The sequence below is a fragment of the Phocoena sinus genome, chromosome 17, assembly GCF_008692025.1.
Source record: "Phocoena sinus isolate mPhoSin1 chromosome 17, mPhoSin1.pri, whole genome shotgun sequence".
NCBI lineage: Eukaryota > Metazoa > Chordata > Mammalia > Artiodactyla > Phocoenidae > Phocoena > Phocoena sinus.
Genome location: NC_045779.1, coordinates 28,074,573 through 28,092,301, shown reverse-complemented (window position 1 = coordinate 28,092,301; position 17,729 = coordinate 28,074,573). Strand labels below are relative to the sequence as shown.

Below are 17,729 nucleotides of genomic sequence, written 5' to 3'. Positions count from 1 at the left end.
CTGAATTCAATCACAGACCTGACTCCAAAGTCTATACTCTTAACCTCTGCTCTATCCTCTAAGAAATGGGAAAGAACAAAATAAATGCTACACACTGGCTGGGCCTCTGGTCTATCTGGCCCCACACAGGGCAGGGTGTGGTCCAGGTCATTGTGAGTTAACGCTTGCTAACCAATTGTTCTTTATTTATGGAGTAACTTGATATGCTATTTTACGAATAGCTTAATAACCTTCTTAAGGATTATAGGAATCTTATTTTGATATTTAAAATTTAACCTAAATTTCATCATTAACCATTTATAATCTAAACACATCCACAGGACATTTTCATCATTCCAAAGTCCTCTAATTTAAAAAGGCTTTGTTTTCAAAGTAAGTGTTTAAATATGAACAAAAACTTATGATTTTGATCAAAGATAAGTACTTGTAAGGTGATTCTTAGATGCTGTCCTTTACTGAACATTAAAAAATAAAACAATTCTGTCAGTATTCTTAAAAATTCATTTATTACCAAAAGGTAAAAAATGAAACAAAACAAAACAAACACATAAGAGTCTTCTTTATGTAACAGGAACCGGATATTCATAGGTGAGTTCTTTGATATTCAGTGAATGTTGGAATCTGTCTATGGTACTTATTATTTTGGCTCTTCTCTCCTCAACTAACAAGAAAAAATAAAAGCAAAGGCAGTGCAGTCTTCTGTGCCGACTGACCAGGGCCCAGATGCCTAGGAACCCTTGCTGTGGGGAGCAATACAAGAGGCTTGTTAGGAAGGACAACCTCCTTGGTGCCCGCTTGGGAAGGAGAACTGGGTTGCGCAGGCACCAACCTCCTCATCTCCACCAACCCAAAGAAGTCTGAGTTCACATCATCAGTCAGTGTCTTTGGTGGAACAAGAGTTCAAGACGCTGTTGTCCACTGATCTTAATCAGCACTCAGAGCGTTCTCGTGCCAACCATGGTGCTTTTCCAGGGGTGGCTACTTACAATGGTGTAATGTTAGAATAGATGCTCAAGGATTATCCCATGTGTAGCCTTTTGCTGTGTCCTGTCAACCACACAGAAATTTGTGACAAAGCAGAGTTCTGGGATGGGACCGCAATGGGATACTCTGGGGTGGCTAAGAATGGGAACTATCATTTCCTTAATCTGAGAGGTCAAATAAGCTTTAATTTTCATGTCAATGTGTAATAATTGATGGTGGCTGCTGGGAACAACATGTTGACAAGAATTATAAAACCTATTTAGGTCTCAGGGTGTAACAGTGCTGTAATTAACCTATGTCTGCGATAGAAATAGGAAGTGAAAGGAGAAGAATGGTCTCCAAATATGTAGTTACCAACTTTGTGCTAATAGAAGGCACAGAAATTTGCTCAAACTTACAAAAGGAATAAAGAGGTATAAAGTCTGCAGTGAATCCTAGATTTCTAGACATATACCAATGTGTACAAATAATAATGTATACCTAATGTGACATATATAATAATAGCCAATATTCTGAATCTGACACACTACTTAAGCCTTTTGATACATTTAGTCCTCACAACCTCCCTGTGAAGTTGATACCATTATCATATGTATTTTATACATAGGAAACAGAGTCAGAGAGGGATCGAGTAATTTACCCAAGATCTATTAACCTAGAAAGTCATAGAGCAGGATGATAAATCAGGCAGTCTGATTAAGACTTTCAGTTCTTCATATGATAGTGTATCTTTACCATTTTCCTATATGTTATTTTTTGGTCATTAGAGGAGGTCAAATTCACCTCAAAGCTGTAGAGAGCCAGCTCCTGTGGTGGAATTTTCTACAATGGATTCCATTTCTCTGGAGTAAAAAAAAAAAAAAAAACTTTTCCCTTTATTTCCTGTGATACCTTTTTCAAGGGCTTTCATGTCCAATTGAAATCTCTGCTTATGGCTCTCATCAGGCCCTCTGGTACATTCTATTTAAAGTTACCACCATCTGCGCTCCTGACTCTAGGAACAAGTTAATGGATGGCTGTGGTATCAACCAAGAATCTCAGTAGCAGTTTTGACATTCACAGTTATGACTTTTGCCACCTTGGAAATTGAGGCTGCAGGGCTCATCTCCCTTGGAGAGGCGTAATGTTCTTTCATAACTTCACCGGGAGGCTTGAGCCGTGGCAAGAGGAATGGAGGTGAAGAATAAAGGGGAATCTCCTGGTAAGAAAGATCATTAACCATTGGCAGATTCCCCTGGGGGCCTTGAAACTCTTTCTCCAGCTGGGAGTGGAGCTAGGGGTAGGGATGGTAGCTTTTTGGCCAAGGCAGAGTAGAGTGTCTCAGCCCTGCTCTGTTATGATTCCACAGTCAACCTCATCATAACTTACATTGCAAGGGAATGAACACAACTCTGGATGTTTCTAGTAAAATAAGAAAAATGATTTTCTGAAAAGAGATACTTTCAAACTCAATTATTTTCACGTTGGAAGATTTGTCCATCTCAGTTCCAACCCTATGTAGTGAAGGGACGTAAATTTAAGAAAAACTAGCAAGTGGCTGCTCAGCTGTCTCTTTCAATTGTCTTCTTTAGTCACTTGCTAATAGCTGTTAAATCTTACAGAGAAACTGTACATCTGCCAAGAGCACAGACGAGGGAGGCCAGTAATCAGTCACAGAGTTATCCAGCTTCCCATCTCAATCCTCAGCCCTGCTCTTTGCAGAATTCTAAGGTCATTTATCTTTTTTCCTCCATTTTAAATGAAGCTATCAGAGCCAATACATTTCTGGGAGGTCTTTTTATTGCCATCACAATAAGTTGTTCAGAGTGTGAATGGTGCTAAATGACATAACACATGTATTTGTGGGGCCACCCCAGTAGGTTGAGATGAGCAGTCGACTTTTGTCCTCACCTGCCTCCCCTGCCCACCACCCCGCCTCCCTCCAGTCCACACTGCTCACCTGTGCCTCACATTCTCACACCCATTTTGGTCCCAGGTGCAACCTCACCCCTCTCCTCTGCCCTGTCTTAGTCAAACACTTGAAGTTCATTTAGCCTAACTTGTAGTTAATGTCTGATACAGGCTTGGAAACAATAACTCATGTTTGCATGTGTTGCTTAACTGTGTTTCTGCTCTTCCCAGTGACAAACTTGTCTGGCAGATAATCTCCTGCCTGAGTTCCTGTCTTGGTAACCTCGGGCCCTCACAGACACAGCTCTCCATCCTTCTGGTTTAGAAAAAATTCTGCCTCTTAATGTCAGAATTTAATGACCTCCACGGTCACATGCTGACAAAATTGTGTGATGCAAATTGCCTGGGCTACTCAACATTACGTCCCTTGGATTGTATTGAAAGTTCCACCTGACTGGCTAGGCTGTTTTAGGGCAGGGATTCATGATAGTGTCCCTCTAACTCTACAGCTATGGCTGTCTTACAAGAGCATGGTTTTATAATTCCAGGTCCCAGACTCTCCTAGGCTGTTCCCTAAGTTAACTGTGCAGGATCTAGCCATGACCCCAAACCTGATGGATACAGTTTTGGTAAAGAGTGCAATGGTTTCCACAATGCTGAGTCCACTGGTGAATTATTAGTTTAAAATGACCTTTGAAGGACTGACCCAGTTGATTTTTTCTTCCCGAAAATATTTTCTCCTCTGGGTTTCATACAACTTAGTGTAACTATCTTAGTAGTTGTTTCTTTTGAGTCTCCTTTGCTAGTCCCTGACTTCAAATATTAGTGTGTTCCAGAGCCCACTTCTTGGAATTCTTCTCTTTTCTATATTTAATTATTCCTTTGGTGCTTGCTCTCATCCAGTCTCATGGCTTTGAGTACCATCTACATACTGATGACTCACAGATGTGGACACCCTGTCCAGACCTCCCACTGAACTCCCGATTGGGTATTCATCTGTCTACTTGACATCTTCACTTGGATGCCTAACAGATATCTCAACCTTAGTAAGTACAAAAGCTACACTTCTAATCTCTACCACCGACCTTGGCCTCCTGTAACCTCTGCTGTAAGTGTTCCTTGGCTCACTCAGCTGCAACTTCATATGTCCAGATGCTCAGTACAAAATCCTTGGAGACATCTATGGTAGACAGTCTGGCCATCATCAGTTCCTTCTCTCCACCCATCAAGAGGTGAAGTCTATGCTCCTCATCTTACATATGGACTGGCCTTGTGACTTGCTTTGATGAACAGAATATGTGACAGATGTGACATTGTAAAATTTCCAACCCAGATTTTACAAGGATAGGCAGCATCTTCTTCCTTCTTGAGCTAAGTCACTATGTGAAATTCTGACTAATCTGAGCCCACTGTGTTGTGATAAATTCTAAGCTTACTGTGGAGCAAAACCATGTGGAGAAAGATGCTTGGCCACCACAGCTGTTCTAGCCATCCCCAGCTGATGTACCGGATATGTAAGTGTAGAAGCCATCTTGGACCCCACACAGAACCACTAAACTGAGCCCAGCTCAGATTGCTGGATATGACAAATAATACACTTTTTAAGCCAGTAAATTTTACGTAGCAGTGGAAAATAATATCCTTGACTCTGTACTTTCTCTTACAGTCCACATTCAATCTGTCAGTAAGTCTGTTGGCTCTGCTTTCAAAATATATCCATAACATAACCATTGTTTTCATCTCAGATACTACCACTTCATCTGAGTCACAAAAATCTCCTGCCTGTTTTCCCATGTTCCTCCCTCGTTCTTTTATAACCTGTTCTCAACATAAAGCTAAAGTGACCCTTTAAAATTTAAGTCCTGTCATGGTACTCCTTTGCTTAAAACCTTCCAAAGACCCTCGTTTTCACTCAGAGTAAGAGCCAAAGAACTGCAATTGTCTACAAGGCTTTACATGACTTGGTGCCCCCCATTAAATCTCTACCATTTGCTTGGGGAAAATCGGCCTCCTTCCTTTTTCTTAACCACATGGGTATGTTTTTGCTTTAGGGCCTTCATGCTGCTAGTTGCTCTTCATAGGACACTTTTCTCCCAGGTAAAACCTTATCTGCTTATCACCTCCTTCAAATCTTTGCTCAAATGTTACCTTCTCAGCTAGGTTTTCATGGACCACCCTATTGTAAATTGCAACACTTATCCCCTTCCCACTCTTTTATACCTCTTTCCTTGCTTTACATTTTCTTTAACACCTACCTTCTAACTTTTGGTTAATTCCATTGTTTATTTTTGTTTATTATCACTTACCTCACACTTGAAGACCAGGTCAGGGATTCTTACACATTTGGTTAGCTGATATATTCTCAGTTCCCAGAACAAACTCCAGTAGGTGTTTTGTTAATTACTTGGTGAATGATTGTATCATTGAATCTTTGTTTTCTTCTCCTCCATTAAACCCACTAAGTGTCTCTAATATAGGCTGAATTTGGTCAATCCCTGAATCAGCTCTGTTTATAGAGGTTTAGAGATAAGTCATTCTTCGAGGCTTTGAGATTGTGTGGTCCATTCAAAATTGCTGGGATCAGAAATTCTTCTCCAAGTCTCCATCATTCTACCATAAACTCTTAGGGCTGACCCCATGTGAAATTCTTATTTTGTCTTTCATCTCTCTCTGACTCTCTCTCTCTCTCTCTCTCTCTCTCTGTCTCTATCATTTTGAGTTGTGGCTAACATTTGGTTTCTCTCTTGGCTCCTAATAAATTCTAGTGATGCTATCTCAAGATCCATCATGGAGACCAGCTGACTGGGTTGTGCAGTTGCCTTCCCAGACTTTTTCAGTCAATATCCCAGGACTGGAGCTTTGTTCTTGATCTGGGTCTATGCCCAATAATCATAACTTGGCCACTGGATGACAACTCTCTCTGGCCAGGCTGAGTATACAATATCTGTCTGATAACTGCCTGCCCACAGTATTCTCATTTACACACAAAGCTATTTTTTCTTGTTTTTTATTTCTTCAGCATTATATTAAAAATAATATGTTTGATTTTTCAGTTAAAATGGATGTCTGGTATTACTTATTTCTTTCACAGTATCTTTATGTGTTTTTTTTATGCCACATGTTTCAATTGTTTTACACTCAATTTAGTTTGTATTTTCAAATATTAATCATATAATGTTTCTTTTCTTAACTCTCTAAACATGGGATGTGCTACATTGAGTGTAGGTAATAAAGAGTAAAAAAAATGAGAAAAATAAAGTCTTCAGCAAATCAAGCAATTAGAAGTTACCGTTCTACTTAAGTTCTTCTAGAATTGTCACAATATCATAATAATGCCTTCACCCTGATGTTGTGGATAGTTTTAGTAAGAAGAGCACTTAAGGTGCCTGTAACAGTTGCTAGGCAATCCAACTCAAAATGCTATTTCACATGTGATTATCTGTATTTTGTGGGTCATCCTCTGCTTCCTTTTCAAACTTAGTTATTGGTTTGTGTATCATTTTCTTAAAAGTACATCCTGATACATTTACTGTACCCAGACTCATTATGACTAGCTGTCCTGCAGTGATAGATTCTCTCTGTTAAGAGTCAGGAACACAAAACCTCTGCCTTCTCTTTCTGTCATGTACTACACACTGCACACTGAGGCTATAACCTGTGCTTTATTCAAAACTATTATGTTACTATTTGTAGCTCACTACACTATGCCCTTTTAAAGCAGCAGCAGCAGCAGCAAAGTGGCTGAAATACAGCTTTAACTACAAGGGGACAGTTATTGTCAGGCAAGCACCATTGTCTTACTACTGGCTCACTAATCTGTAGTCAGAAGAACTGCCATCCCCAGGCATTCATGATTAGTTATTTTATTGCACCACTTTAAGGGCTCATAAATTTTGACTTTTTTGTTTTTGAAGATCAGATGACTTCAGCTGCTCTCCCCCCTGCACCCTGCTCCTTCCACTCCTCTCTGCACTGTTCACTCCTAATCCTGCAGTTAGCCCTGGCAGGGACCACTTCTCCATGTAGGGCTGTTGGCCTGAGCTGAACTGTAAGACAAATGTTAATGAAGTTGCCCTTTTAGAAAATTAACATTTTAATAACCATGATGACTAAGAGTCTAGTTCTAAAGATGAAAGGCTGTATCTGTTTAACTGATTTTATACAACATTGAACACAAAATTCCTCATTCTTGCCTGTGTGAGTGCTTTTGTGTTTATCATCTACCACTGGTAAAATCTGCTTTTAAAATCTGTCTCTCTCTCTTTTGGGTTATAAGATTCTCATTAAAGAAAATTTGCATTAGGTACTAAAGTTGTAATAAAAATATTATCCATATCCTCACTGTCCAAAGACAATTACAACTAATATATTGACCTCTATTTTTTTCTCTGAATATATTTGTTTCATTTGTACATAGTTTTGTTTTTCTGTTTCTATAATACATACTGTTTATGTAATTAGATGCTATTATATATGCTGCATATATAATTTTGCTTTTTTTTTTTCTACTCATATTTTAAATCTTTTCTCTTGTAACTTGAATACCTTGTGAACACTCCATCTACTGGGTGTGTCATATCAATTACTGCATAATATTTTGATCGAATCAGATTACTCAATATTATAAAGAAAACTGTAAAGAACATCTGGGAATAATTTCTTTTTTTTTACATTTTTAAATATTTGGGACTATTTACTTAGACATACATCCAGAAATGGAATTACTTAGTCAAAAGATATGAATATTTTAAGATACTGGATAGCAGTTGAAGGAATAAAGACATAAACTTGATAATGAAACACCTACGCCTTACTTTACTCTCTGGATTAGAAAGTAAATAGCAGGATCCCAGAATGTTAGAAATGAGAATAAATTAAGAAATGATTTAATGATTCCTTCATGTTATTCTGAGAAAACTGGGCTTAAAAGAGGTTAGATTGCTTATAATTACATATGTGGCATGGGCAGGTAGTAACAGACACAGGACGTGGTTGCAGGTTTCCAAACTTCTAATTCAGTGCACCTTGTAATGACCACTAATATGTTTTCAGACTGAGTAATTCTGAAACATAAGTGGAGATTTTGCTGGAGAGAAGATATTTCAAACAAATACTAAAGTGCAAACTATACAGCAACTCAGTTTCATTTGCAATGTAATGTTCTTAACTCAGAACAAGCTCCTTGTCCTTTGATTCCAACAAAGAATAAACATACATTAAATACATTTCAATACTTCAATTTGGAAGGATATCCCTCAGTGCTCTATTCTGATATTTAACAATACCAATAGGATGAATTATCAATCGTGTCATCATTCCACTAGAAAGGAATTTTGAAAGTTTAATAGAGTCAATTAATTTCCAAAAGGATGAATTTTAGTTCAAAGAATTTATCATACACAGCTGACTGATAATCTGGTGAGACTATGTTTCCTTTTTTGCCCTCATCTATCTAGAGATCAGAAAAGGAAGCATTTGTTTTTTAGTACTTAACTCAGTCAGAAGAATTATTCTTGCAAAGACATCAAAAGTTTTATGTAATTTTTACAAGAAAATTGTGAACTATTTTCTAATGAATATATTTAAAGCCAATCAAAGTTTATAACAAACTTATAAACTTCACTTTTTTATTGTGCAGAACTTGCTTATAATTAAAACTTTAGAATAAATCTTTCTATAACTCAACATTTTCTATTACCTTAAAATTTGTGATATTTTCAAACTTTAATTGACCAGGGGAAAATACTCTTTTATAAAGTATTTTTTTATAAGATACTTTTTTCTAAAGATGGTAGGATTTGTTAATTTTATAAAATAGCCATATGTGGTTTAAAAAAACAATGACATTGTAAAGGTGAGACAATATGATAGAGGAAAAAGAGCTATTTAATTTCTCACTAATCCAATCACATCCATCTATATTATACATATTCATTTTATCCTCTCCTCTCTTCATTTTGTATGGGCTCAGACATTCTTCTACATCATGACACTTTTCTTCTTACTTTTTTTCCAGTTAGAAAATAAGCAGTCAGTCTGGTCATAAAGCATCTTCCTATGTGTGATGGGAATGTTACAGAAGCCCTGGTGCTTCAGAGGAGCAGTCAGTGAAGCAGTACAAAGATTAACCTCTGGGGCAGGAGTGTAATAAAAGGAGCTTTCTATCAGTCTAACACAAGTCAGTCTTTAATTATCACTCTCAATTGTACTTTAAAAAATTGATACAAAAACCTAAGAACTTAAAACTAATACTTCCTCTTGAAAATAAGGGAAGAGATTTCCCTCTCCTCCTTTTGAGCATTTACTTTAAAAAACTTGTCATTTTAAGGACTTTCTTCTTTCTTTGAAATGTATATAAATCATTTTGAAGATTAGATAGGGCTTTATGACCTAGGCGTGTCTATTCTCTAGGACCCAGGAGCCATCTCTTTGAAATTTAAGTATCAAGGGAGATAGAATGCCTATCTCCCCATTTCTGTGGGAGTAGGAGTCTAATTCAGGTGTTCCAAGGTGTGAAACTACTACCTGTCACAAAGATATGAGAAGGTTAATTTTCCTCTGGATAAATCCAACTACCAATTGGTTAACACAGATGGCCACCCCAATTACCTGGTGAATTTACAATGAACTATGCATGATGAATGGTGCTGTCAGGCCTCTTACTTGAGGAATAGTTATGGTATATCCTGAGAACATGTATGAATGGGTTATAGCTGCTTCAGGATATAAAAGAGTGAGATTTCTTTCTGTCTTTGCAATCTCTTAGTGGATTACCTGTGATGAGTATGGCATTCTGAATTAATGCTTATTCAATAATAAGTATTTTCTTTCTCTACTAACTGTGCAGAGGATTTCTGTGTTTGGAGAAGATTTTGTTTTTAATTATAGTAAAAGCAGTGTAAAGAGAGGGTACCACTCCCACAGTAAAAATTTTTTAAGCTTTAATTTGATTTGTTTAAAAATAGGACTTTAGACACATTTCAATTTTTTTTCATGCTCCCTTCCATGTAATCTTGTAGAATAGGCAACATATTCTGGAATTTTTAATTTATGTATAGATTGAGAAGATGGAAATTATATGAGCCCTTTTGGATAAAAGAGGAATAAACTAACTCTTCAAAAATAAACACAAACAACTTAGATTAGAAGCTCATGGCCTTAAACTCTCTACCAAGGGCTATCTTAAAATACCAGGTTATTGTAATGATCAAAAAAATTAAAGAATGAAAACATATGAAATCAGCACTGATAGTGAAGGTACTCCATCTTGTGACCAAGCAAGATGTCTTTTGGAAGATAAAATCCAGAAAGCACCTTCCTCCAGGCAGGGAGCACTTCCCCAGTGACCCAGCCGTGAGAGATGCTCACCATCCTCCTATGCTCTGGTGGAGACCAGAAGTGTTACTGTCAGTGCTCTAACTCTAATACTCCATCATGAAAGTATGAAAAACACAGAGTGAGGCACGGGGAATATATAACACAAATACAATAACACTTGAGTACTCTTGATGAGGAGGCTTTGATTCAACAGAAAACCCTGTTTTCACAAATGAAAGAAAGCAACTATTTCATGACAGGCAGGAGCTTCTAAAGTATGGTAAAACCACCAGCTAGAAGAAAAGAGTTGTGTGTCTTAATCTACACCTGCCAACTGTGAGGATGAGGTGAAATTGCAGCACTTTCTCTCCCATGCTAGGTTTATCATTCCTTTTGCATTTCTCCCAATTTCAGAGGAAGAATATTAAGTAAAAGGTCAAGAGGACCCTGTATGAAAGGTCAAAAACATCTAAGCATGGTCTTTTTTCTTCCAGTCTCTGGGACTGCGTAGACAAGAAAACCAAGGGCTCAGCCCTCTCCTCCCAGCATACAGCTATGTGGGTAATTTGAGCTAGCCATTTGGGGGCATCACTCTTTCTGAGTTTCATGCAGTTTTTCCCAGGATGGTAAACTGCTTTGGGAGAAGCAAAAAGAAAGACTGTGTGGCTTGTTCTACTGCAGTTTATCCTTGGCTTTTGTTGAGAGACTTCATAATAAAACTCCCATTAGTTTAAAAATATTGTGTGTGTGTGTGTGTGTGTGTGTGTGTGCATGTGTATGTGTATTGTATAACTGCTACTGAGGGTGGTATCTACTATGCTGTTTAAATGATTGCATGTGCGATTAATAATTCTCTCAGAAGAGAGAATTAGGGAAAAAATAGTTTCTCATCACAGATTGGAGTACTCTCTTTTAATAGATGATTACATAAATTATCATGTACCCCCTTTTTGCATTGACTGTTAGGAATCTCATGGATAAATTTGATGCCCAATTTTAATACCTTATTATTACATACATTTTCTAAGTATAATTTGCCTGATCCTACCCACCTGCCCCACTCCTAACTCATATCTCATTCTTGGCTCTTACCTCTTCTTAAAATTTGTTGTATCATTTGGCTTCCTTTGATTTTATCATAAATTGCCTCAAATCAAACAAATAGAACTGTAATGTTTCAAAAAGCCCTAGAGATGAACTCTCTGCATCAAAGACTGTACCATCCAGTCTCCTTATACAAGTACCATGTTTTTTCTATATGCAAGAAAATATTCATGATATTTATGCATTAAAAACATAACAGAAGACTGCAAATAGGTCATCCTTTAACCTAGCAGAGAATTGCCCACAGCAGAACTATTTAATGGGTATTGTGTCAGCATTTCTTTTACACATTTCACATTAAAAGGTTTATAAATTGCATTCACTTAGTATTGAAATACGACGTATATACTATAAGTGTAATTCTTTTTTTTTTTAAAGTCTCCTCTTTAGGCAGTTATAAGAAACATTAAGCTATTTAGTCAACTGTGCAAATTTTAGCAACATTATCATAGCTCACAGCTCATTTTAAATAACTTCTTAAAATAATTTATTATAGACCTTTTCTTTGAATCATCATAATAATGAGAATAACTAAAATGTGGGAAACATCTGTAACAGTTCCAGGCTCCTTAAACACATGTCGTCTTTCAGGAGACTTTTCTTCTTCCTTTATGCAGCTGGAAAAGCTAAGGAATAAGAGATCCAATTCGAACCACTGGTGAAGCTTTGCCAGTTTTAGGATCCAGGCCACTTAACCCTCTCTTCATCAAGCATATGCACAATTCTGAAGCATCCACAAAGTGAGTGTTTGGAACCTTTTCTGCTTCAGCAGCATTTTATGTTTTCTTGGGAAGTGTGAATTAAAGAGAAGACACCCTCAGTTACCCAGATATATGGATGTTCAGCTTTGAGTTTTAGAAGTAGGCACTGTTTTGTGTGTATTTTCTCTTGTGGATATTGGCAACTACACTTTTCATTGATAGTAAGTTCGTTGCCCAGGAAAGATTGGATCAGGAGCAAAAAGAGATCGTAGTTGCTACACAGACCCAGCAACAACTGAATTTTAAGTTGAACCTTGTAGGCATGTCAGTGTTGGGCTTGTATACATTTCAGGACAGGATGCATTAGTGCAGGGGGTAGGAATACATTTCCCTGTCCTCCTCACAGTCTGTTTAAAAACCAAAGAGCCCATTCCTAGACGGCTCCCTGAGTGGGCTCACCTGACTATGCAGGTGAAATGGAAGCCTTTACCAGTGCAAAGGGAGGCACTGACACTGGAAGGATTAAACTTCTGAAAGTGAATTATCCTTGACATTATAAAAGAAGACGTAAAATAAATAAAATAATCAATAGCGAATTGATAAACATTTCTCAGCAAACAGAGCAAGTTAATGCAGTGGAGATGTCCGGGTCATTTTTCCTCCATAATTATGTTTGGTATTTAGTATTAGCTGAAATTAGCTTCTATTGCTTTCATTTCTATTGTCAAGGTTCTATGAGACACTGTGGGTCACCCGAGGGTCCCCCTTTCCCATGATGTGCCAGAGTTACCATGAAGGATGAAAATAGAACTCATGTAGGTCAAGTGGTAAACAAATTACCAGAGATATTTTGCTGTAGAGTCACCTTGCTCGGTTCACACTCTGAAAGTTTTTTGATCATTGACATTCCTATAATGTAACCTGCATTCATGGCTATCACCTCTAAGTGTGGTGATCTTAAAATGGTAATACTATAGGTTACGCTGTGACAATCTTAAGGAGTCTTAAAGGTACTTGCATTGGCAATCCTGATTCCCATGGCCATCTCTGTGAGGTGAGAAGGTTGCTTTGAAAATCAACTGTCTACAACAATAAAACCATGTTTGGGAATAATATCTAGTAATATCCATGAAATGAGTGGGATGAAACTTGATGTTTTATGTGTCTTACTGAGTTGTGCTCCCGGTAACCCAGAGGGCTTCCTCTTGGTGTTAAAACCTGTGCTGTTCAGCTCTGATAAATAATATCTGTGTGCTCTGGTTGTCAGCTTTACTCACATCAGAGGGGAAAGGTCTGTCTCTTTTGCTAGCAGAAGCAAAACCATCATACAGTTATTCTTATTTAGCAATTGTTTAGCATTAATTGGAACTTGGCATGCTGGGAAACTCACTTTATTTCACAGCACCATAGACACTATGTAATGTACAAAGCACATTTGAAGCAGCAATTTATTAAAAGTTACAATATTCTTTCTAGAGAATGGATTTGCTATTCACCATTAGGACTAGATCCAATATTTATGGAATGTTCACAAATGATTAATTATGTGTCATTTACAAATAGCCTCTAATAGGAGACATTTTCATTATAAGTGCTATTTTAATGAATTGTCTGTCTCTATGGATTCACGTGCAAGACTGCAATAATTTCTTTTTACTTCCTTCCGCCAACCCCAAACATGACCCTGCTGCTGCTCATCATGCCTTTACTATTTCTTCGGCAGAATCACGTGATCATTCCCCTAGAAACCTTGGACATATCTGTGACTCTCACTCACACCCCATTTCCAGTCACTCATCATATTAAAATGGCTCCTTGTTGCCTGCAGAATAACAGCCAAATGTCCTTAGTCTGATAAGCAGCCAGATAAGGATGCTGACAGCCTGAGCCACCATAGCATGGTGGTCCGAGTGGTCTATCCTAGCTCTCACCATAAGATGCTCATCTTCATCTCTGTGTCTGTGTCCCTGCAAATGTTCTCTGGCTGGCATGCCCTTCTTCCCCTTTGTTTGCAGAGTGAATGCCTGTGTTCAGAAGTTGCTCGAGAGGCACCCAGACTTTTCACTCCCTGTCCACCATGCAGAATCTATAACTCTCTCACTTATTTCCTTATAGAAATGTATGCATACTTCATTTATGTTCCTTATTTATATGTATATCTAACTTATGGGTAAGATATTAATATATTGAAGCTTAACTCAGTTTTTTAAAAATTGTGTCTTCTATGTTAACTTAGCACATGACAAAATCTTAGTGAAGGTTGTTTGGCTAAACTGAAAATCCTGTTAAAAGAAGTAACAAATCAAAGCAATGCCTCAGTGAATATTCTATGTAAATACTACTTTGTGGTTGATGATGCAGGTAAAATGGACATAAATGAAGAAGAAAGTCTGATAGCAGATTACTGACATCCCTAATAGTGTAAATAGATATAGGGACATAGTAGTTTAGGGGACAAGGTAGATCAGAGCTTACCTATAACCATAAAATTAGTTTACTTTTATTTTATTATGCTCTCTTCTTGCCCTTCAGCCTTGGCATTTTCTGTGCCATTTGTCTAGAAGAGCAGCCACCTTAGTGCTTAGACCATAGTAGACTCACAATAAATATGTCTTGTATGAAAGAATGAATGAACAAATGAAATTGTTCCAGCTCTTTCATTTTACAGATAAGGAAACAGACCCAAAGATGTAAAAAATAGAAAAGCAGAAACCACCTCTTTTCAAGCTGCTACTATATTCCCCACAATGAGCTAAGTGCTTTCATCTCAATTATTCCATTTTACAGTATCAAGAAAAATTGTACAACTATTATGTTAGATAAAGAACTTGAAGCTCAAAACCTTTGCCCTATGATCACACAGATTGGTGGTAACTCTTGTTCTTATGCTATGTACAGTGTGCAGGCTTTCTTTTGCCACCTGCTGGCATGATAATCATGGACAGAAACATAATTGATTATTGGTTTTGGTGGGCAGGATCTCTGCTGTTTAGGATCTGTATTGTTTAGATGGTAGCAGTAAATACAGGGAGTTGTGATCAAGTGGCAAGGTCTTTAGAGTTGAAAGCTGAAAAACAGTGTTCAGTTCCTAATCTTGTTACCTTTCTTCGGGCAAATCCTTTACTGCCTTGGAAACTTAGTTTTCTCATCTATAAAGCAAGGCACAAAATACCAACCCTGTGGAGTTCTGTGGTGAACAGATGAATAATGACTATGAAAACACATTTTGTCTACATAAAAGTAAAGTATTATTATTATTAAGCTTATGTAAGAATGAGGGCACATGTATGAAAGGGCTTTCTTGGCTGCACATTCACTCTCTTTTGTTCCCTCTGTTATCGTTTTGCAATTTCATAACATCCCAGCCTTCTTTTGTGTAAGCAGATGAAAATAGGATAAATAAATATTTCCCCACTAATATGATTTGTATACAATATATCAGATTTAAATAAACTTCTGCTCCTAATTCTTCTGAATTCACAATTCAGCAAAACTTAGTAATAGAGAAATAACAGTTAAAAAGGCATTTGTTTCTTGTCATAATCTTCTATTCTTGTAAGAAAATCGAAACACTCCAAGAACAGGGAAAATATGAAAATTAACATCATTGCACAGACAGTGGTAGCTCTTTGATTTGATGAGAATAAAAGCCACTGACAGCTTCTTCTGGTAATAATTGAAATTATGACTTTTCAAATGTTCTGCATTAACTGCAGCTCTATGCATAAATTTTAAAATCAATCTGATCAAAAATTATTTGCCTTTCTCAGTTTTTTCAACATTGTCCTTTACCTCAAACAAGGTACAGAAAGCATCATTTGCCTTTTGTTGATGACTTCATCTCTGACCTTTAACATAAATACTGTCTTATGACCAATTATCAACAATTGTTAAGTCCTGTAGCTTTCCCATTTTATATAAAAATTTTTATTAAAATTAAATAAATGTACACAGCCAAAGTGAAAACAGCAATTAAGATATATTTCCAATGTATTTTTTAAGATCGCTGATGGTCATACATTCGAGAATCCTGGGACATTAGGCTTGAAAAGGACCTTAGAACTCATCTAGTTCTGACCCTTTTATTTTATAGCTCGAGAAATGAAGCTGTGAGTGGCTGAAAAGGAGATTTTCTAATTTTCTGAGGACAAAGACAAGGAAACAGCTCCAAGCTATCTTTTGAGCACTCTTCTTGCTCTACTATATCAGAATATAATCAATTTTGATATGTATAACTCAATTCTCCTTTATCCAAATGACATCAGGAAAAAAGGGGCCTTGCTCAGCACTTACATTAGCCTTTTGGAGGCGGACACTGATAGAATGAAGATTATGTATCTGGGACAGGACCAAATAAATTGGATGATAGGAGATCTCAATAGCCTGGAACAATTGGCTAAGTCTAACAAAAGGGAATTTAACAGAGAGAGATGCAAAGTCAGCACTTAGATTACAAAAACCAATGGCAAAGCTACATGAAGTGGGACATAGGGCTTAGTGGCAGAGCACTATTTTTTTTTTTAAGTAGCTGTTTTTAAAGGAACCAAAATTTCCATGAGGTTAATCTTGACGTCTTCTCCAAATCAACTGAATTTTCCATAACCTAATAGAAGTATATTTAGAACAATAGAGATGCTAAGTGTAGTCTACTCTGTCTACCTGGAATTGAGATTATAGGCATACACACTGATAAACTGGGGCATGTAGAGGAGAAATACCAGAGTGTTAAGTTGACTCAGATCCAAATATATGAGGAAAGTTTAAAGGAACTGTTAATGCCTCTCTAGAAATGAGAAGGATTGTATTTGTTTTTTGGTGAAATGGAGATGAAATGAACATGTCATTTGTGACAAAGAGGCTGAGTGATCTGTTGGAAAGAACTCAGGGCATGGCATCAGAAAGCATGAGTTTGAGTGTTGGCACCATCACTTATCAGTGGTGTGACCTAGGAAAGATCTCTAAGAAACTGCATATCAGGCTCTTGATCTGTAAGATGAAGAGTGGCAATATCTACATTGCAGGCTTGCTGTGAAAATTAAATTAAATAGCATATGTAAAATATGTGTAGTACATGGCATGCAGTAGTTAACAAATATTAACCTTTCCACCACTTGTTAGGTAGAGTCATGGGAGATTTTTATTAGATTTTATTAGAGGAATATCTTGTAGAAGGGCTGTTTAAGCAAAGATGAAAAGGTTAGGTAAGGTCGCTGCCAATGCTGCTTGATATATTTATATGTTGGCCACCAGCATTTTGTTGTACTTTATGCCAGTTAGAATTGTTCTTCAAAATATTTGATTCCTTATAGGTTATATTGCCTTTTAAAGTTGCAAGAATTTTTCACTACTACATATCATAAAATAGTGCTTGCTTACTTACCTATAAAGTGCAGAAAGGGGCCTCTTATTTCCAGGTTTTGGTCTGTATGGTTTGGGTTCTCCTGCCATGTTGATATCTGAAAGCATAAAATAAAATAGTTCTGATTAAGAAAATATTAAACCTTTTGAGAAAAGTAAATCATGAAGTATTTTTATTTTTGTCATTTGTCCATGCAAATGTTATATGCCATTCATTCATTCACAGGTATTTATTGAGCAACTCCTCTAGGCTAGGCACTGTTTGAGATACATCATGCACCAAACAGGGTAGATCCATACCCTCGTGGGGCTTATCTTCTATGGGGAGGGGGCTTGAGAGATAGATATTAAACCACAAACATAACAAATAAGAAA

General features: G+C 37.1%; 1 protein-coding gene across 12 annotated transcripts in view; it reads right to left on the bottom strand.

Moving 5' to 3' along the window:
* The window catches only part of RALYL (RALY RNA binding protein like), a 900,595-nt gene that overhangs the window by 210,725 nt on the left and 672,141 nt on the right, over window positions 1-17,729 (bottom strand). For all 12 annotated transcript variants that reach the window (XM_032610288.1, XM_032610292.1, XM_032610297.1 and 9 more), the window contains one exon: window positions 17,377-17,452. In XM_032610288.1, coding sequence (XP_032466179.1) covers window positions 17,377-17,452 — 76 coding nt within the window. The remainder of the gene's footprint in view (window positions 1-17,376; window positions 17,453-17,729) is intronic.